Source organism: Eulemur rufifrons, chromosome 7 (genome assembly GCF_041146395.1).
Source record: "Eulemur rufifrons isolate Redbay chromosome 7, OSU_ERuf_1, whole genome shotgun sequence".
Classification (NCBI taxonomy): Eukaryota; Metazoa; Chordata; class Mammalia; order Primates; family Lemuridae; genus Eulemur; species Eulemur rufifrons.
In genome coordinates this window covers 219522418-219543832 of record NC_090989.1, presented here as the reverse complement: position 1 = coordinate 219543832, position 21415 = coordinate 219522418, and the positions used below count along the sequence as shown (strand labels likewise).

Below are 21415 nucleotides of genomic sequence, written 5' to 3'. Positions count from 1 at the left end.
TATATCAGGTTTAGAAAAATTAATAAAAATACTTTTTTAAGGATTTGCAGTATTTGTTACACATTCCAAATTTTCAAGGCTACATTCAGTGAAGTCAACATAACCTGAAGTAAGATAACCATCTAACCTAAATATTTAAGAAAATGTCAATCTATGTTTGCCACCTACCATAGGTATGTGCTGAAAATTAATTATCTACTAACTAGTTAATTTGATGGAGATTATTACAAATTGATCCTGATAGATGTAGACTAGCTTTCTAATACCATAGTATGTACGTTGTCAGCTAAGAAGGGAAAAGATAATCATACAAAATCTGTTTTTTTTCTATTTGTATTCCTAAGTTTGATAATGGAAATATTGGAACATTCCCGCACAGTGATACTCTTGTGAAATATAGAAAAAAATCCATGTACTTTTTATAAAATATAAAAACCTAAATATATATATGTATATATGTGTGTATATATATGTATGTATGTGTGTGTGATATATATACACATACACATATATATAGTCTCATTTTGGTGTTTTTGTTGTTACCAGTAGTATAAACTGAGTGGAATTGCTTTATAATATTTGGATCTGTAATGCATGGGCAAACCTATAAAAGCAACAATAAACATGGTACTTGTGGAGGAATTAAGGGAAAAAAAGTTAAAAGAACATTTTTCCAAAATTAACTGCCAGATGTAACTCTAAAGGCAAGTGAAACTCCCAAACATAAAAAGAAAAGAAAGTCACTAATAATATAGGAATATTACTGTGAATGATCTGTTGGCATTTTCTTCCCTCCACAATAATAGTGTCAAGTTAGATTTGTAGAAATAAATGAATACAGAAAATATATTATCATTAATAACAGGGATCATCATGGGTTAAACGCTTTGTGTGAGTGAAATGCCACATACTGCAGCTCCAGAGATATGACTCACCATTCTTGTTGTTTCTAGAAGACGATGATTCATCGGCTTCCTGACTTTACAAATAGAGAGAGAACATAAACTAAAGAAAGAGAAGGAAAGGGGGAAAAAAAAGATAGTTAAAAGCAATCACTGTATGCTACATTTTCACTCCATATTTATTTCTGCTACTGTAGTGTAGAATCTGATAGTGAAGAGGAATCAGGTTATGGGTTTTACTCCTTGTGAGTTATACTTGAAAATCTATTGTATTCTAGTACCTCTGGGGAAAAAAAAGATGCTAAATAAAGAGGGGGCAAAATCTGTCCTTCCCGTTTCTTTTCCTTTGTGCTACAGGCTGAGTTGGTTTAGTGAGTAGTTGTGCAAGACTTGTTTCACTTTGTTTTTGGACAAAGCTGAGCCTTGTACTTCAAACAGAAGGCAGCCAATGACTAACTTCTGGTTGCTAGGTGTGGCCTCCCTTCAACTTCTATAAAATCAGAAGTCCCAGCACTGCTAGAGTGAAACCTTCAGAGAAGAATCTCTCTTTAGTGCTCTGGAAGAAGGTAGAAACTTAGGTAAGACTTGGGTTTCCTTTTAGTTAGTTTTGGTTGTTTTGAAAACTTTTCTCATAACTATGTTAAATGTTACTTCTTCTATAGCATTTATGGCTAGTTGCATATATTATGCTTTGATAAATCTTTCTGTAGAATTACACTGAATATTTTATATTTTAGGATTTACAAATTGTAATGTTTTGTTTTACTTAGCAAAGAAATATAATTTTTAAAGTATGGTAAGTTTGCTTAATACTAGCTTATTGTACTGTTGGTGAGTTACCATGGAAAAGAAGGAAAGAATGTGCTTTTCTGGTGGCCTTAAAAGAATGTGTTTTTCCTTTCCTTTCCTCCTCCTTGGAGTGTGAGTTTCCAAGAGCTGTGTGTGTCTTACAGGGAGATCAGGATGGGAGGGTGGGTGCTTGAGGGGGCCAGGAAAACAGAAGTGGCAGAGGTGGGTGGCAAGGAACTGTTTCAAAATAGCAGGACTTTCTGAATTTATTTTCCTCTGTAAGGAAAACTAAATAGAGTCAGACCTCATAGTGGTAATCATGCCCTTTTAATTAACATTTTGAAATTAATGTTACGTTTACTCATGCCGTTTAAAATAAGAAGATCCGCTTATTACTTGTTTCATTTAAAGAGGGTGTGACCACATTCCTTTTCCTGTAGGCTCTGTGTCATAGACAGGCTTTGCAAGCGCTTATTTGAAAACCTAAAGGGAAAAGAAATATTTCCTGGTGATGTCAGATATGTTATCCCATGGGAATGCCAGTGGGGCCCTCTAAAAACTATTCTACTTGATTGTTGAATGGACTAATGGCCATAAAACTCCTTAGAAAAGCACAAACCAAATCTACAGAAGAGTTTTTACTGGTGTTGGATGGATATGTTTGCAAAAGTGAGAGATTATGAACCATAACCATATATCTGGCTATTATTGTTCATTACAAATGTTCTTCCAAGGATTTTTCTCTTAGTCCTTTTTAAATGTTAATTAAACATTAAACTGATTTCTAAAGTTTAATGCTAGCTAATGAAGATGTACTTTTTCTTGTCTTATTTATGCCTGAAAGTCTGTGTGGACTACAAAAAAGCAATGTTCCCCTGTTTCCTCAGGAACATATTTTGGCAACTGTAAGACAAGGCATATTGCAAATGAGTCAAATGTGGTAAAATGCTGGTTTCATAATTCTGCAATGGCCTCTTCCACAGAAGTTATTTACCACCCTAGCTCCAGTCTCAACCACATCTGGCAGACAGCCAATATTTGACTGCTGTTGACAAAATAATTTACATTACTAAGGAACCTGTCAGAGTTTCACACTTATTAAATACTTTTTAAACCAAAAGGTCCACAAAGGTTGAGTTCTGTATATGACATTAGTTGGCTGAGCTGGTTGTTCTTCATTCTCTCTAGACTGATTAATTTATGACATATTTAAAAGCAGAGCTAAATCAATGTACCTTATTATAAACCATAAACAGTTTTTGAAGTTAACTATTTCCTGTTCCTTTAAAATCAAATAGATTTTTATCAGGAAGATCAGAACAGATCTAATGTATATAATGCCTTCCTCCATTATGCCAATTTTCTTCATCTTCATTGACTTGAGGTGAAATTTAAGATTGGTACTTCACAGTTGCAATGGATCTTAGACACTATTTACTTCAACATTTTTATTTTACAACTGAAGACACTCTGGAGAAGTTAAGTGTTTTCTTGAGGTCAAATCACCAGAGAAAGAGAATCAAAGTAAGGTCCGCAACAGTTAAATTCTTATTTTTATATCCCATAGTTGTGGCTTGAAGATGTTTATTAAATTAGTACAGATATATTTTCTAAGATAATAGCAATGATACACTAGTTATTAATTCCATAATCCTTATTAACATACTAAATACAAGGCATTTAACCACAGATTGAAGGTATGTAATGAATAGTATATTAGGACTGCTCTCATGCAATGCTCCTGGCAATAGAAATATGGGAATAGCAAGTGACAATGCAGAATGATGGGGCTGGTGTAGGGGTAAGGTCAGGATGCTGTGGGAGAGCATGGAAGGTCACCAGATCCGTTGCTGAGGAACTAATGAAGGCTTTCTGGGAGATATGATGAGATCTATGCTGAGACCTCATTTAGAAGCAGCAATTAGTGAGGCAATGAGAAGTGAGTGTGGAGGAGACACGAGGATTCCGGGCAACGGGAACACCCTGTCCAAAAGCCTAGAAGCAAAACATTAGTGAGGCTACCTCCCATAAATTGCTGCTTTATAAGTCATATTATCGTATAGTCTAATTGTCTGCTCCCACAAGGAAAGGTGTGGGAAGAACTTGTGAAATGCATATTAAGGAAAAACTATGTACAAGGCAAAGCATTTGAAAATAAACTACCTAGGGCTAGGGTGAAACCTGCCATAGTCTTTCTTCATGGGTTGACTATTAATGAATGTGATTCTCACGTGTAAGTTGTTAAAAATAACATTGATCTTGTCATTGTCATTTTGCTCACTAATTTAAAAGACTATGTAATACTTTGGCATCAGAAGGCATGGATTTATGTCTTGATTCTTGCCACTACTAGCTAGGAGACTGTGTAAAAGTTACACTCAGTTTTTCCAGATAGAAAAGGGACATGTTGACGATACGGCTGTTGTTCCATGCAAGGACTAGTAGTTGCTGCTACCATAATTATAAAACTTTCATAGTTCTAGATTGTAAGTGGAAGGTATAATAAACTACAAAACTCAGCTTCTTCTGTTGCAAATTCTGGAAGTAGCCTTTCATAAGGCTGACAGAGATGGAAAAATTAACGAGGGCTCTCTTAAGACACATAAATACACAAAAACTGTAAATCTTTAGAAAGCCACACATTGAATTCACAGATAAACTGAGACCAGTAGGCAATGCATGTTTCTAAAAAGATAATTAATTAAAAGAAATGTGGAATATTGTTAATTTCCATATGTCAGCCTATTTATAAATGTCCAATTTCATCTTCAAATTAGCTGATGATAAACACTGAGATAAACTGGATTTTAGAGCTCAGTGGTAGATAGTTGAAATCTATATTGAGCTAAAATAAGTCAAAGGAATAGGCTCCTAAAAACCTAGCACAACTTTAACCATTACAAGAAAAAGTCGGAAGAAAAGAAAACCTTTTGTGTACTCACTTTGTTAGGCTGGTTTTCCTGCTGAGTGTAGATATTAAACAGTCAGGATGGTTTAGCAATAAAATTTGTCCAAAATATTTTTTTGCTGTGGTATGTGTCACAACTATTCAGCAGGTCTGCTAATACATGCAGTTAGCTTTGGGCACTTAACTAACAAGACATGATAAAATCTGTTTCCTTTAGAGCAATTTCTTACATCCTGCCATAATGCTTGTGTCGTTAAACTTTGCTAAGAGTTAGTGGTGAATTTGGCTGAATTCCAGGTCCATTTTCCTCTAATTGATTTCCTGAGGAAGGTTCTATGCTGGCTGCTTTTCCTTACCAGACTATCCTTTTAGGCCATCCAAATAATTCAGACTAAAATGTAGGAACTCAGAAGATGTAAGTCACAAAGCTGTCTTAGAAAAGGACACTCTCTGGTGTCAAACAAATGGCTCAACTTCCTTATTTTTTGTTATTTTGTGTTACGTAATTAATATAACAATATCATTATTATCCTAGGCTTTCTCGGTTTTTTTTTTTTAAGAAATTGCTCATTATAAAAAATGCTTTTTAGAACTAAAACACTAGTGAAGTACAGAAAAGTTTCCCTAAACTTTATTTTGAAGTTGTAGGACTCACTTTTAATATTATATTTGGCAATATCTTTAGTCTTTGCTTTGCTCTCGTTTGAAGTTTTTCTTTCCTAATTGAAAACAGTGAAATTAATTATTCAACATGTTTTTATAAGTGAGGGAGTTGTATTTTGCCAAGTGACCCATTATATCACTCATTTTGAAGATTCTACTTATCAAGGGCATGAATGAGATGATGAAAATAGCAATTTTGAATACATGAAACTTTGCCAGAATTGCTTTGAAGTTTTGGGTGTAGCAATTAAGCAGCTGGAATATGAAACTCCATGTGGCAACAGCAGTTGCACCAGATCAGACCCTAACGGGAAATAAAACTTTGTGCAAAATTGCACATCATAACTTTACCTCAGGAAACAACTTTAAATTTATCCATTACTGGAGGGAGAGAGATTACTTTAAATGAATGCTCAAAATACTGGTTCTTCCTACAGATGACAGAATAGTAATTTGAACAATCCTCGTGATAATTAAGTGGAGATAGTTTCTGCTTTGGCTATAATTTACCTCATGCATTTAATCTTATTGCTTGGAACTGCAGTTATTTTTAAGCAGGTGTGAACTGAGACACTTTGTCTGAACATGTTGCTAAGGAATCAGGTTATGGGTTTTACTACCCCTCCTCGTGAGTCATTTAGGTTCCCATCAAGAATTTAAAACCGCAACATTATCTTTCCAATCTCCCTCACAAGTATTCATGACAGTAGAGGAATGAAACAAAAGGATACGGAGGGAGAGATCTGTGTGGACCTCGAATACAGGCTCGGAGCAACACATCCCCAGATAAAAACGATCATTGATGGCTGTGTGTGTGTGTGTGTGAGTGTGTGTATGCGTGTGTGTGTGTATATGCGTGTCTGTAGAAAACAGACAACACATTAATTTTTAATATACCCCAGGTTTTAAAAATATATGTGTCTCATTAAATGAAAATATTGTCAAACCAACTTAAGAAATTTCCTTTAAGATAGAGTTTGCCAAAAGGGTATGCATATTACAATTTCACCCCGATGCTTCCTGTTAGAACAAAAAACTTGGTATCAAATTATCCTTTTCCTGTTTTTTTTTTTTTTTTTTGGTGTTGGGTAGAAAAACATGTAGGACTAGTATTTAGACAGCTCAAATAGGAAGAAATGTGAGAATAGAAATTACTCCAAGTGCTGAAATAATTTTGTACTAAGAATTAGAAAAAGAAACTGAATTATCTGGGGAGAGCTATCACCCAGATACCATTTTACAGATAGTTTTGAATCTGAATCCCTCCTGCAGATTGTCAGCAACTATTTTACCTATATAGACAAATGTTATGCCTTTTCTCTAGCCATTACAGGCCCTCATTAATGCTGCATAGATTCCGTAATGGCTGCTGAATGGGCTCTAATCTTCCATCTTGCCTATCTCTTAGCAATTCTCCGTGATACAGCAGGAACGATCGTTCTGAAATGGAAGTCAAATCATGCTGCTTTCTTTTTAAAAAGCCATTAATGTTTTCCCAAAGGTTCCAGCTTCTGCCAACATCTCTTGCTCCAGCAAACTCCTTTCAGCTTCTCAAATATGACAAACTTCTCTCCATTTTGTCCTCTTTTAACTTCTCTGCCAGCTTAACCTTGACTCATTTCAAGGGAGGCTTCCCTCAGCCCGGGCCTCCTCTAAGAATTTTCCTTAGCCTTTGTGTTTTCTCTGAAGAGAACACACTAGCTCTGAGTTCCCAAGGCAGAGGATGATAATTCGCTGTTTTTGTACCCTCAGGGCTTTGCATATAGTGGGTTGTCTATAAATTTAGAACAGTGAAGTGAAGGAAGACCAGCTCCTCTCTTTAGCCTATGTGCTTACTTGCAGTAGTTGTCTGATCTCTAAAGTTTAGGACTGAATATGCCAAGAAGGAGCTCAGTTTCTGAGCGGAGGCTCTGTGTTTCTTTTTAGGGGTAAGACATTCCTTTTAAAAAACTTACGTCTTGCAGTTCTTTATGCTCCTAAATGTAACCCTGGAAAATAGGGGCAAGGCTGTTTTATAACGGTGCGTCCTCTGTGTGTAAGTGGGGCGTGTTTGTGCGGGGTGCGTTAGTTTTGTAAAGCATCTACTAATTTTCTTTCCAGACACTTCCGTAAAAATGGCAATGGTATCAGAATTCCTCAAGCAGGCCTGGTTTATTGACAACGTAGAGCAGGAATACGTTGTAAGTAAAGTGATAATAAAATGATTCAATTATTACAGTATTAAAATAGAAATTGCTATCAATAAATGGACATTAATTTCTTTCTCTCTGATCCTTAGACAACTGTGAAATCGTCCAAAGGTGGTCCTGGGTCAGCAGTGAGCCCCTATCCTACCTTCGATCCATCTGCAGATGTTGCTGCATTGCACAAAGCCATAACAGTTAAAGGTAATTGTGTTTCCTCAAAACAGATACCTCTTGGACACTTCAGAACGGCTATTTGAATGGTTATCAAAAATCAGACATGATCCCAGAATTAAAAGAGAAAGTAAAAATTAAAAACCAGATGTGAGCAATGGAAAGTCTGTTTCATTTTGAAGACAAAAAGACTTTTTTTTTTTTTTTGTCAAATGAAAATATATTTCCCTTCTCAGCACTCAGAAAATTTTGGTCAAATAAATGGAATCTCTGTTGCTACAACAGGCATCCTTACCAGCTCATTTCTAGCAGAAACTCAGTGCTGAAATCAACATCACTGCTCACATGTAGAGTTTGCATTAGGATCAAACACTGCAACACTGAAGGAAAAGTTAATTGCCTCTTCATTTCTGGTTCAAATAAATGAAATATCATCCTAAGTGTTTCTTTGATATGTAGTATAGCATCTATTTCCTAGGCTGAAATAATTTATTAAATATATTTCTTAGTTCATTTGGAGCATCTCAATAATGATAGATAGATAGATAATAGATAGATATAGATAATAGATAATAAAGAAAATTGATATTAAAAGCTAGTGTCCTTTTATTTCTAGGTGTGGATGAAGCAACTATCATTGACATATTAACTAAGAGAAACAATGCACAGCGTCAACAGATCAAAGCAGCATATCTCCAGGAAAAAGGAAAGGTAGGTTAGGGTGATAAATTTAAATATTTAATTTCAGTCATATTTATGCTTAAACATGGATTCTGAAGCACAGTTATCTAATTCCTCAGTTTATAACCACTGTTTTCCCATTACTCCTAAGACTCAGATTGCAGTATTTATCCACTTTGTTGTAATTGAATCAATTTTACCAAATTTACTAGTTTCATACATTGGTTATCTTGGCATAAGTTCTTTGCAGATGTGGTATTCTGGAAACAAATCTTTGATTTGAACATAAACATCAAGATTGCTATTGGCAATAAAGAATACGTTCTGATTGAAATGTATCTTCTGCTAAAATTTAAACTGAGCTTTTTAATGCCTAAATATAAAGTTTATATACAATTTGACTTTAAAAATAAGTTCTATCTTTTATACCAAATATGGGTAGTTGTTTTCTTTTTTTTTTTTTTAAGCAGTGCAATTAGAAAACTATATAATGTCAATGTCTGATTACACTGCTTATTTGATAAGTATAAACCTCAAAGATTGGAAACATTGGAAACATTATTAATATATTATTTTAAAAGTAATTTTACTACTGTTTTCTAAGAGTAGTAAACCTCCCCCCCTCCCCCGTGTTTGGATCCTTGTTTTTTCCCTTCTGTAAAAGATAAAGAACCCTATCTTTTAAGAAGTTATCAATGAATTCACTAAATTTTATTCTGTTTCCTCTAGATCTAAAAGATTAAGATAACATTCTTAAATATCTGGTATACTTTTGTATGTGAAGGGAAGAAGCTCTAAAAGAATAGTTGGGTTTGATGATCAGTGGTAAAATGACCTAAAAATTCAGGTAATACCATGTTGTATAACCTAGCACATTACTTATTAGTAGGCCTGGTTGTATTCTTTTTTGTACAGCCCCTGGATGAAGCTCTGAAGAAAGCCCTTACAGGTCACCTTGAGGAAGTTGCTTTGGCTCTGCTAAAAACTCCAGCACGGTTTGACGCGGATGAACTCCGTGCTGCCATGAAGGTAAATCACCTGGTTTAAGCAAAACTCCTCTCTTCAAGGGAATGTATAGGGCAAGTTGCTTATGTGTACTGTGGTATCTTCAAAGTCAGGACGGTGGCTGTCAGTGGAAAGTCAAAGAATGAATGAACCAATAATTCAATGAAATTAATTAATAAATGCTTGAAAACATAACACCCACTTTATCATGTCACTATATGAATCATACATCTGCATTTTTATATCTTTACCGCAAATATTGGCTATAAACCCATTTTAGAACAATATATAATAATAGAGTTTATTGTGATTATTAAATATTATAGGTGAAATATACTAAATGACAGATTCAAACAAATTTGGGGACACAAAAACTAGTTGATTCTCTTGAGTGAAGATTTTTCTTCATTTATTCTTTTCTTCTCTTTCAATGCAGGGCCTTGGAACTGATGAAGATACTCTGATTGAAATTTTGGCATCAAGAAATAACAAAGAAATCAGAGAAATTAACAGAGTCTACAGAGAGGGTAAGTTGTAACATCCAATAGTACAAGTGCCTCAGTTGGAGAGGAAATTTGACATACTTTCTTAAAATTGAATGTGGATGTTAATTATGGGGGCTTTGGAATTCCTACATATTAAAATGTTTATTGGTTGGCACATATCCATTTAGTGCACACACTGTTATCAGGGGACATTCAAGTTGCCAAGGTGCCGACAAGGGAAATTGTGTCCCAATCCTCATCAAGCTTTCACTTTAATAGAAAATATTCTTCTAGGACAAATGGCTACATATTTTGTAATGGAAACCTCAATTCAGAGCATTGAATTTAAAGGATTTTTCTAAAAACATTTCCTATTATTTTAAAATTTGTTTCATAAAAATGTTCCATTGTCTTTTATTTTGAAGAGAGTATATAACAAAAAAAATCTCCAAACAAAATAGTCTTTGTTTGTCCTTGAAAACGTAAAGAATTAGGTGCTTATAATTCTCTGTTGGAAACCTCAGCTTCACCATTATGAACATGAAGGACTCACTCTTTATCTCTAGTAAGAACCATGGGAGAAAAGACAAAACATGGCTCATTTTATCTATTCAGTGAAACATCTCATTTAAATAATATGCTCAACACTGACAAGAGGGTAACTGCAAGTCTTTTGCCATTTTTATTCTCTAATTTCCCTGAGCCACACTGGCCTGTTTGCTTTCCCAAGCCAATATATAGCACCATGGAGGATCTTTCCACTTGATTCTCATGCCAAGCCTGGAGAATATATATTGTTTTCAGAGTAATTTAGTAAAGGAATCAAAATAAAGAAGATTTTTAACCTAATTTTCTGCAATTCTTATTTCATTACCAGTGTTTATCTTAGAATCATATCAGTGATAATAATCAAAAGGGGCACTATTATTGATTTTCTGTTTGATAAAACATCATTTACAAAAGTAAATCTCCATATTTCTTCATTATATCAAGATATAGTCTAGTGACAGCTTATTAAATTCCCCTGTTTAAAGTTGTCTTAGTTTATTTGTGTTGTTACAAAAGAATACCAGAGGCTGGGTAATTTATAAAGAAAAGAGGTTTATGTGGCTCATGGTTCTCCAGAAGTACTGTTCAAGAAGCACAGCCCTGGCATCTGCTTCTGGTGAGGGCCTCAGACTGCTCTCAGCCATGGCAGAAAGCAAACAGGAGCAGATGTGTGCAGAGGTCAAACGGCAAGAGAGAGGAAGCAAGAGAGAGAGAACAGAAGAGGTTCCAGGTTCTTTCCAACAACCACTTCTCTTGGGAACTACAAGTGAGAACTCACTCCTGCAAGAATGGCACCAGGCCATGCGTGAGGCATCCTCTCCCATGATTCAAACACCTCGCACCAGGGCCTACCTCCAACACTGAGGGTCAAATTTCAACATCAGACTTGGCTAGGCCAAATATCCATAGCACTAGTCGATTATAAATTCAGTTAACTTTTTTATATTATAGCATTATTTTACATAGCTAAGTAGGAGTGTTAGAGACATACACATCTATCATTGAACTATATTACATATAAGATACTTATAGTTATTAAGGTAAATAAATAATTTGTGTTCAAGCAAGTACCTCTGTTTTATTCTTTTAAACAATTGTTTTATTCATCCTATTGCTTAAATTCTGGCATATTGGATTTCAGAATTAATTATTTGGTAATTTATAGTTATGCAATTTATCATATTAGCGAAAGCCTTACGATTATAAGTTTTCATTCACAGTATCATCTAAATTTCTCCCATTGTCCTATACAAAATTCACCTATGCTAATTTCTCTAATTTTTATTTAAAAATGATTATATTTTGAAATGTGTTCTAAGTCACTGAACACTATGACATTGTGAATTATAAACCAATATAGAGTGTCAGATGTTATTATTTTCATCATTATTTATCACTAGTTTGCTGCAAAATCTATTTTTCTTTTTTTCTCAGAACTGAAGAGAGATCTGGCCAAAGATATAACCTCAGACACATCTGGAGATTTCCAGAAGGCTTTGCTTTCTCTTGCTAAGGTACAACTCAAAGACTTTAGGAAATGTCTTCTTTTATGAGGGGCAATGTCTTTGTTTTATGTTGCTATAGAGGTTTACTTGTGGCTGGAAAATTTATAAAGAAAAAAGGTTCATTTGGATCACGATTCTGATGGCTGGAGTGTTCAGGATTGGGCATCCACATCTCATGAGAGCCACAGGTTGCTTCCACTTGTAGCAGAAGGTGAAGGGCAGCAGCCTGTGAAGGGATCAGAAGGCATGAGAGAAAGCAAGAGAGAGATGGGGGAGGTGCCAGGCTCTTCTGAGCAACATGCTCTTGTGGGAACGAACAGAGTGAGAACTCACTCATCTGGAGGGAGGGCATTAATCTATTTATGAAGGATTCACCCCACAACCCAAACACTTCCCACTGGGTCCCACTTTCAACACTGGGGATCCAATTTCAACATGAGATCTGGAGAGGACAAACATCCAAACCATTGCAAGTAAAATCTTGAATGTGAGCTCTCCCTAGATATGTATAATTGACTCTCTTTTTCTCAAAGAATATTATTTGTTTGACTTTAAGGGAATTAAGTAAATCATGTGATTACCTGCTAGAGAAAAGCTTACAATATATGGGATTTCTTTCAGGGTGACCGAAGTGAGGATCTTGGTGTGAATGAGGACTTGGCTGATTCGGATGCCAGGGTAAGCAAGTGCTAACAAAATATTACTGCTGTCCATCTTTCTACCCTGGGTGGAGTTACCACTTGGTACCCTCCATGTGAAAGCAAATCTAAGATCTTCTGAGAGACTCCTTAATGGCTCCTTAATGTTCATTCCCGGAATGAGGCACACCTTTCTGTAGCCCAAGAGAGAAAAACATAGTATTCAAATTTTCAATGGCTCCTATTAATCATAAAACTGGAGAGGATTAAAAAAGAACCATGAGAATTTGGTTTGTCATTCCCAAGAATTGTTTTGTTGAAAAAACTCTGAATTTTCATTTTACCAGCTATAAGAAAGGGAAAAGTAATTTTTTTATGAAGTGCATTGGAAAGAATGAGCACAGCTAACATTCTATTAATAGTGAACATTGGAATGGTTTATAGATGTCAATTTATATTGTAATAGTATTATAGCAATATAAATTATAAGAACACATTTAAATATATTGTTTTATATAGTCTCAGTAAGTTTGCTCAACATCGGAAAAATCATGCCATTTTAAGGCCTGGAATTTCTTTGTTTTTTTTTTCTTTTTTAATTTTTTTTTTTTTTTTTTTTTTGACAGAGTCTCACTCTGTCGCCCTGGGTACAATTATTGTAGCTCACTGTAACCTCAAACTCCTAGGCTCAAGCAATCCTCTTGCCTCAGCCTCCCGAATAGCTGGGAGTATAAGCGTGCACCATGATGCCTGGCTAATTTTTCTATTTTTAGTAGAGACAGGGTCTCACTCTTGCTCAGGCTGGTCTTGAACTCCTGAGCTCAAGCAATCTTCCTACATTGGCCTCTCAGAGTGCTAGGATTACAGGTGCGAGCCATCGCACTTGGCTTGGAATTTTTATTAACAAAAAAACCAGACAATTATTATTTGCACTATGTCTTCCTCATAGAACAATATTTTCTGGAATTCATCACAATGACTCAGTAAGGATGGAAATTTATTTGTCCACTACTATCCACTTCACTATACCAGTGTATTGTCATGCACATAATAGGCATTTATTAATGTTTTGTTGAATAAATGCATTTATATCAGATCAATTTGCTTAAAAAGTCCAAAATGACATTTTATATACATTGGAAGTTAGACCATTTTAATAGAAATTGTGCAAACATATTAAAGAACAAGAATTAACATTTTAATAATTGCCCATAATGAAATATATTTACTTGTGACATTTCTGAATTTGCTTTCCATTGTAAGACATATATATCTATGGAGGCTACAAAGATTAGTGTGACCCAGGAGGAAGGTAGTAATTAACATTTCAAAGTTAACAGTGCATGCTTGCAATGTTAGGGCAGGGATTATCCTGCTCATTTACAAAAGAGAAAAATCTGTAGTTTAGTAAGGTTAAATTATTTGTCTAAGATTACACGGTTTGGAAGTTGCAAGTCAGAATTTGAATCCAGAAATTCTAACATCAAAATGCAAGATCTAGTTTATGGTTGAATTATTGATTTATTAGTACTATTTGCTGATACTTACTTTAAACAATAAAGAGTAAAACATCTTTTTTTTAGAGATTCTCTTGGAGTTGTCTTTATATATAGCATAATCTTAAAGCAATTTAGTTCTGCAAACATTTATTCTGCAAACACATATTCAGTCTCCAGTGTTTACAAGGCACCTTGAGAGATACCTTGGAAGATACTTGACAAACAAAATAAGGTCCCTGTTTTTAAAGAACTTGTAATCTTATTGTTGCCTACTCTGGTTGTATTGGGCACAGAAGAGCTGCCTAGAAAATCTTTGACAAGATCTAATATTCTTGTGCAGATATCATTTCAACAGTTAATCAAGTGTTTATTTTTATATTCATTGACAGGCCTTGTATGAAGCAGGAGAAAGGAGAAAGGGCACAGATGTGAACGTGTTCGTTACCATTCTTACCACCAGGAGCTATCCCCATCTTCGCAGAGGTGACCCCCCAATTTTTTTTTCCTAGAATCTGTTTATAGAAGATGGAATTTTCTTTTTCAAGGACAAATAAGAGAAAGGGAAGAGAGAAGTTTTTATCAGTGTCACTCTTACATCAAATGGGTGTAGTAATCCTGACACATTACTGTTATTTGCCCTTTTGTCTAACTGCATAGAGCCATCATTTTATAAATTTTGAAACACATTTTGTGTGTTGGTGTGTGGGACATAGTTTCATTATTTTCACTGTTTTTATTCCTCCAAAGGATTTGGAATAGATGTAAAAAGAGACACCTATGACAGAACAAATGAAATTACAGGGAAGAAAAACAAACAAACAAAGTCAGAGCTAAATAAAGCAAAGAGTGTATAGGTACTCCAGAACAAAAACACAAAAACAAAACAAGAAAAATTCAAGTGTTCTGACGTTTGACCACGATATTTAGCTCTGAGCCTCTTGGAAGGAAAAGCAAAGCAAAAGTCATGATGATTACCTAAAGTCCACTATTGTATAATAGTACACTGATGTCTAATGCTAAAGTTAAGATAAATTTACTGCACAGATCTTTATATAAGAGAAGATCTATTTGCTATGGCACTTAGCACTGCTGTAGTATGTGCAATGGGTGTTAATCACATGCCATTTCTAGTAACTGTCGACAACACTTGCAAACATTTTCCCAAAGTGCACAGGAACACCAAAATGGCCACATGAGTTACATTTCTAGGAGAAGATGAAGTATCCATATCATGCCTAGTTGTATAAATAGCTTTAAAAAGTATAACTGAAGTTATTATCCCAAGGATTTATTTGAGTCAGTTGCCCAAATTTTGCTAAAGCTTGCTAAAGAATAGACTGTTTTGTATGTATCTCATTTTAAATTTAATATTCAGTGTTTCAGAAATATACCAAGTACAGTAAGCATGACATGAACAAAGTTCTGGACCTGGAGATGAAAGGTGACATTGAGAAATGCCTCACAGATATTGGTATGTAGTCTTGAAGCTGCAAGAGTTTTTTAACTAGAAATTGTGTTTTCAATGCTGCCCCATATATACATATGTATATATAATATATATGAAAGCAAAACAAGCCATCAGAGATGGTGCATCTATGTTTCAGGTAGAAACAACATGTAAGATTGGCAAAGAAGTATGATAACCTTCTTTTTAACAAGAGATATATTCCCCTTTTCAAAAATATGGAGAGGAGGAATATAGTTATTGAGTACCTACTTATGCCAAGCTGGGTATACCACAGAGGCGATTCAGAATGGTCATTAAGAGCATGGGATTTGAAATTAGACAAATGTAACTTCAGGTACTGGTCTGCCACTTGTTAATTTTATGATTTGGGGCAAGTCCAGGAGATTCTCTGATTCAGTAGGTCCAGGCTGGCTTCTGAAAATTTATACTTTTTAAAGATTTCCCAGGTTATTCAGACGACCATCAGAGTTGAGGAATTTATGTTCACAGACCGTGTTTCTCAAACATTACCATGTACATGAATCTCCCGGAAATCTTGTTAAAGTACAAATTCTGATTCAGTAGGTTTGGGGTGGGGCCTGGGTTCTGCATTTCTAATAAGTTCCCAGTTGGTTCCATGGATCCCACTTCAAGTAACAAAATAAAGAACCCCACAAATTGACATGTGTTAGAATTTTATATGAGTGCTGCTTTTTATGTAAGCCTGTCCTATCCCAGGGTAGTTTTTTTAATGTTCTTATTATAACATGAAGAAAGTATTTATTTGTATAGCCTTTAACACCCACTGGTTCTTATTATAACATGAAGAAAGTATTTATTTGTATAGCCTTTAACACCTGCTGGTTTTCCCATTCCAAGGGCAATATGTTCAGGATAGCACTGACTATTGAAGGTGAAGTTGGGGTGGATTTAAGGTAACAGGAAATTGGTGATGGTTGTAAGGGGAAAGAATATTCAAAACCACCATATAGGGAGTCACAAATATCTTCTCATAATCCAAATGTCCGTATTGGGAGGAGGAGGGAGAGGAATAGTGATGGGAGATAGAATCCTGTCAGCAAAACTTTGCATTTCCTGTTTCTTTCATGTGCATCTTTCTGCTTTTGTGGTGAATATGTCAACTAAAATTTGCCTTTCTCAAATTTCTTACAGTGAAGTGTGCCACAAGCAAACCAGCTTTCTTTGCTGAGAAGCTTCATCATGCCATGAAGGTAGGTACCATGCTACTTATATGCTTTACTTAGAGGAAGAATTATTTGTAGAGAGAACAGAAAATTTTATATTGATTGAGAATCACGTATTTAATATCTTCCCATTAAAGAGCATAATTGTTCTATTTGATGCAAGAGGTAACACACAACCTTATTAGAATAAACTTCTGTTAGATTGTGTGCATTTTATTTTATAAGTGAGTCATAAAGTGAGCCTTTATGTGATTTACGGCTTACTTGTGATTTGCTTAAAACCTGAGTCACCACAGGAAGGGTGACATACTTTCTCTTTTAATGTGTGATTTTACTAGCCTACTTCCACCAAGGTTGTGTTTTATAATCTTCCACTTTCTAAGTCTTACTTGTTTTTATTATCATTCTGTCTTTCATGCCATGGATTAATAGTTAAATCTTTTAAAATGTCATTGCATGACTAGGGAAATAGATATTGTTATTAAGATATATTTGAGATACAACTTCAACTATTTCACTTTACTGTCTAACACACATGGTATTATACAGGGTACCACTTCTATATTTATGTTTTGAGCCCCCAAATGAATAGTTATAAAGTTATCTTTGTTTTGCCTTTGCAACTCCAAAACAAAAAGGTTTTTACAGAAAGAGAGATCTAACTATTCAAATAATATTAAGAGGCCTCTATGAACTGATAAGCATGCTAGGTACTATTACGTAGTGGTTAGCAGAGTTGCTGCCTCATATCTGCTGTTGTCCAGTGTGGTATTTAAGTGGTTAATGATGAATACCTGGTACTATGAAAGAGCAAAGAGGGGTATGTGCTCCAGACTTTGGAAATCAATGTAGCCTTGCTAACAGCTAAGTTGGAGTAGAAATGAGGCAGGTGAGGGTGACGGTAGAAGAAATGGGGCATAAAGCAATGGTGGGCCAAGAGGAGGAAGGAACAGGTACACAGGCTTGATGGCAAAAAGTAACAGGACATTTTCAAGGCAACAAGAATAATTAGAGTGATGGTGTACAGTGGAAGAGAATATAAAATTAGGCAGGACGTGATAACCCCTGATCAAATGATTTGTTTTTATCCTAAGAGCAACAGAAGGCTATTAAAATGTTTTAAACAGATGAATAATCAAATTTACAATTTTGGAAGTTCACTTTATTTGTCATTATTGGGTAATCAGAGGAAAGACTGATGGCAGGAGACCAATTAGGAGGTGGTAAAAGCTCTCTGTACCTACTGCTAAGGTAGCAGCTTATTTCTTGTCGTTTTATCACTACTTGTATAACGTGTGTGTGAGCATGTGGAGATAGTTTCTCTACAGAAATTACATGAAAGAGTAAAAAGGCCTTCACTTTCAAATCCACATTCTTTAATGAGAGTATTTTCTGAATATTAAACCCCTTACTATCATTTGTTTTGGCCAGGGTGTTGGAACTCGTCATAAGGAATTGATCAGGATTATGGTTTCCCGTTCTGAAATTGACATGAACGATATCAAAGCATACTATCAGAAGATGTATGGTATCTCTCTTTGCCAAGCCATCCTGGTATGTTGTGATTTTCATAATGCCATCCCCATAAATGAAAGTTCTATTTACAATATCTTCAAAGAGAAGAGCTGACTTACAGTATCTATAAGTTTTATATGTAAGATGAATTCAATATATTAGGGTACATACTTAATAAGTAAATTGAGCTTTCACTGGTGAAATCTACTAGTGAGTTTTCTACCAAGCTACTAGGTACATTTTTCAACCAAAGTCATGGAAATGTTTGGTTTTCCATGCATAAATTTATCAATCAAAATGTTTTAGAGTTTCTGCTTGTGTGGATAGATATTATGGTTTATTTTATAATGGATATTGATCAGAAGGTTAGAAACATTATTCAAAATATCTTCTTAGTTTTATCATATGCAAATTGTTTAAAATTGTATTCAAGTTATCTCATTACAATGTTGAAAAATGAGACAGAAAGAAAAGTCAAGTGTTTTGAGTGAATTGAAAAATAGATAACTACTTAAATTCAATTTATTATTTATATTGGATATTCTCACTAAAAGTGAGAAAAATCACAAACATATAACTTTCTTATTAGTGAATCAGGCATTTATTTCCTCATGTATGATATAAGATTCTATATACAGATTCAGTTCTGTGTGATATTTCATTCTTAGAAAAGAATGAAATTAATATGAAACATAATTAATTCAGAGAAATTTGTAGTCAGAATCTTGAAAGTCACTGAATTTTATACAGTAATTAAAAAATACCAGTTATCTGCTCTATATTATTTAATTAAATGAATGGTATGTTTATCAAAGATCCCAGGAAATTGATGCACTATAATGTATGTTCTCATCTACAGCTAAGCCTACAAGTAAAATAATTCTTCTATAATTAAAAAATCTTATATTGATTATGGTTTTGAGTAATATTAAGTGTACTCTATTTTTGAATCAACAGGATGAAACCAAGGGAGATTATGAAAAAATCCTGGTGGCTCTTTGTGGAGGAAACTAAACATTCCTTTCCTGGTCTCAAGCATTATGATAAGATATTTTAATTATTTTAATTATACCCTTTTTTCTATAACATAGGCTTAATAGGAAAGTTTCTTCAGCAGGATTACAGTCTAGCTACCAGATTTCTGAAAAATACAGCCTGTAAATCATTTTTATATCACAACTCTGTGTAATAGAGATGAGCTAGTTTTTATAAAAACATGTTTACCCCAAACCATAAAACCCCATAAACAAGTTGTTCTAGTAACATTACTTGAGGAAGATGTCTATGTAGCTGAAAATAAAATAATGTTATAAGACAATTCGTGTGTCATTGGCTCTTCTGTTTTGATTTTCTTTTATGTGTAACTCATGGCTTAATTTGACATCAAGGAACAGGAGCTTGAATTCTAAATTACAATTATTTAGTGACTGAATTCAAGAAAATATTTTCAGATTTAGAAAATGGACTCTACATTTTATTGTCTAGTTACAGATTATTGAGAGAGTATCTCTGTATAATAAGAATTTATTGCACTAACATTATGACAATTTGACATAGGCTATATTTCATGAACTAGTATAAAGATGACATGACAACATCAGTGAAAACTCCTCTTGTTTGTTTGATAGTGATTGCACGTTTAGTCTTTCTAAGAAACTGCCGATTTTTTTCCAGAATGGTAATACCAATCCACTTTCCTACCATAAATTTAACAGTGGTCCAGTTTCCTCCACACCCTCGCCATCATTTAGTGTTGTCACTATTTTGTATTTTAGCATTGTTTATTTTTTGTCGTTGACTCTAGAGAATTCTTTATATATTCTACATGTTAGTCCTTTGTCACATAGGTAGTTTGCAAATATTTTTTCTTAGCCTGTCATTTATCTTTTCATCTTCTTAACAGGATATTTTGCAGAGTAAAAGTTCAAAATTTTAATGAGGTCCACTTTATTAATTTTTTCCTTTCATAAATTATGCTTTTGATGTTACATCTACAAACTCTTCACCTAACCCTAGGCTCAAAGCTATAGACTTGAGAAAATCTTTGAAAAACAAATATTTGATAGAGAACTGGTATACAAAATATACAAAAAACTCTTAAGACTCAACCCAATTAAAAAATAAACAAAAGATGTGAACAGGTACCTTACCAACCTCACCAAAACAGATACAAATATAGAAAATATGCATACAAAAAGATGTTTAACATCCTATGTCATCAAGGAATTATAAATTAAAATATTGAGATACCACTACATATCTATTAGAATGGCTAAAATTCATTCCAAGTCAAGCAACATGAACTCTCATTCATTACTTGTAGAAATGCAAAATGGCATGGACACTTTGGAAAATAGATGGTTTGGCAGTTTTTTTTTTACAAAGTTAAGCATATTCTTACTATGTGATCCAGCAATCACAGTTCTATTAATAGGTATTTACCCAAATGAGTTGAAAATTCATGCCCACAAAAACCTGCACATAAATGATTAGAACAGGCTGGGTGTGGTGGCTCACACCTGTAATCCTAGCACTCTGGGAGGCTGAGGTGGGAGGATCCCTTGAGCTCAGGAGTTCCAGACCAGTCTGAGCAAGTGAGACCCCATCTCTACTAAAAATAGAAAAATTAGCCAGGCTCAGTGGTGCTCTCCTATAGTCCCAGCTACTTGGGAGACAGAGGCAGGAGGATTGCTTGAGCCCAGGAGTTTGAGGTTGCTGTGAGCTATGATGACTCCACTGTACCCTATCTGGGGTGAAAGGGCAAGACTTTGTCTCAAAAAATTAAATTAAATTAAAATGATTAGAGCAGGATTATTCACAACTTCCAAAACTTGGTAACAACATAGAAGTCTTTCAAAAGGTGAGTGAATATGCAAACTGGGGATTCGTATAATGGTATATTATTCAATGACAAAAAGAAAGGAGCTATCAAACCATAAAAAGATAAGGAAGAATCCTAAACACAAATTTCTGAGTGAAAGAGGCAGTCTAAAAAAACTACATACTGTATGATTCCACCTATATGACATTCTGAAAATGGCAAAAGTATGGTGACAGTAAAAAGATCAGTGGTTGCCAAGGGCTAGGAGGGGGAATGGTTGAATAGGTGAACAGAACATTGTTAGGTCATTGAAACTATTCTGTATGATACTGTGATGGGGGATGTATAACATTACTCATTTATCAAAACCTATAGAACTGTACAACACAAAGAGTGCTGCAAACTATGGATTTTCTTTAATAATAATGCATCAATAATGGTTTGTC

General features: G+C 34.6%; 1 protein-coding gene across 1 annotated transcript; it reads left to right on the top strand.

The window, feature by feature from the left end:
• The first annotated feature begins 1420 nt into the window (after positions 1 to 1420).
• Positions 1421 to 19466, top strand: ANXA1 (annexin A1). Its single transcript, XM_069474116.1, has 13 exons — positions 1421 to 1480; positions 7363 to 7442; positions 7541 to 7649; positions 8236 to 8330; positions 9216 to 9329; positions 9742 to 9832; positions 11774 to 11853; positions 12466 to 12522; positions 14371 to 14464; positions 15357 to 15452; positions 16602 to 16660; positions 18065 to 18187; positions 19106 to 19466. The coding sequence occupies exons 2-13, from the start codon at positions 7377 to 7379 to the stop codon at positions 19160 to 19162; spliced, it is 1041 nt and encodes a 346-aa protein (XP_069330217.1). The 5' UTR covers positions 1421 to 1480; positions 7363 to 7376; the 3' UTR covers positions 19163 to 19466.
• The last annotated feature ends 1949 nt before the right edge of the window (positions 19467 to 21415 follow it).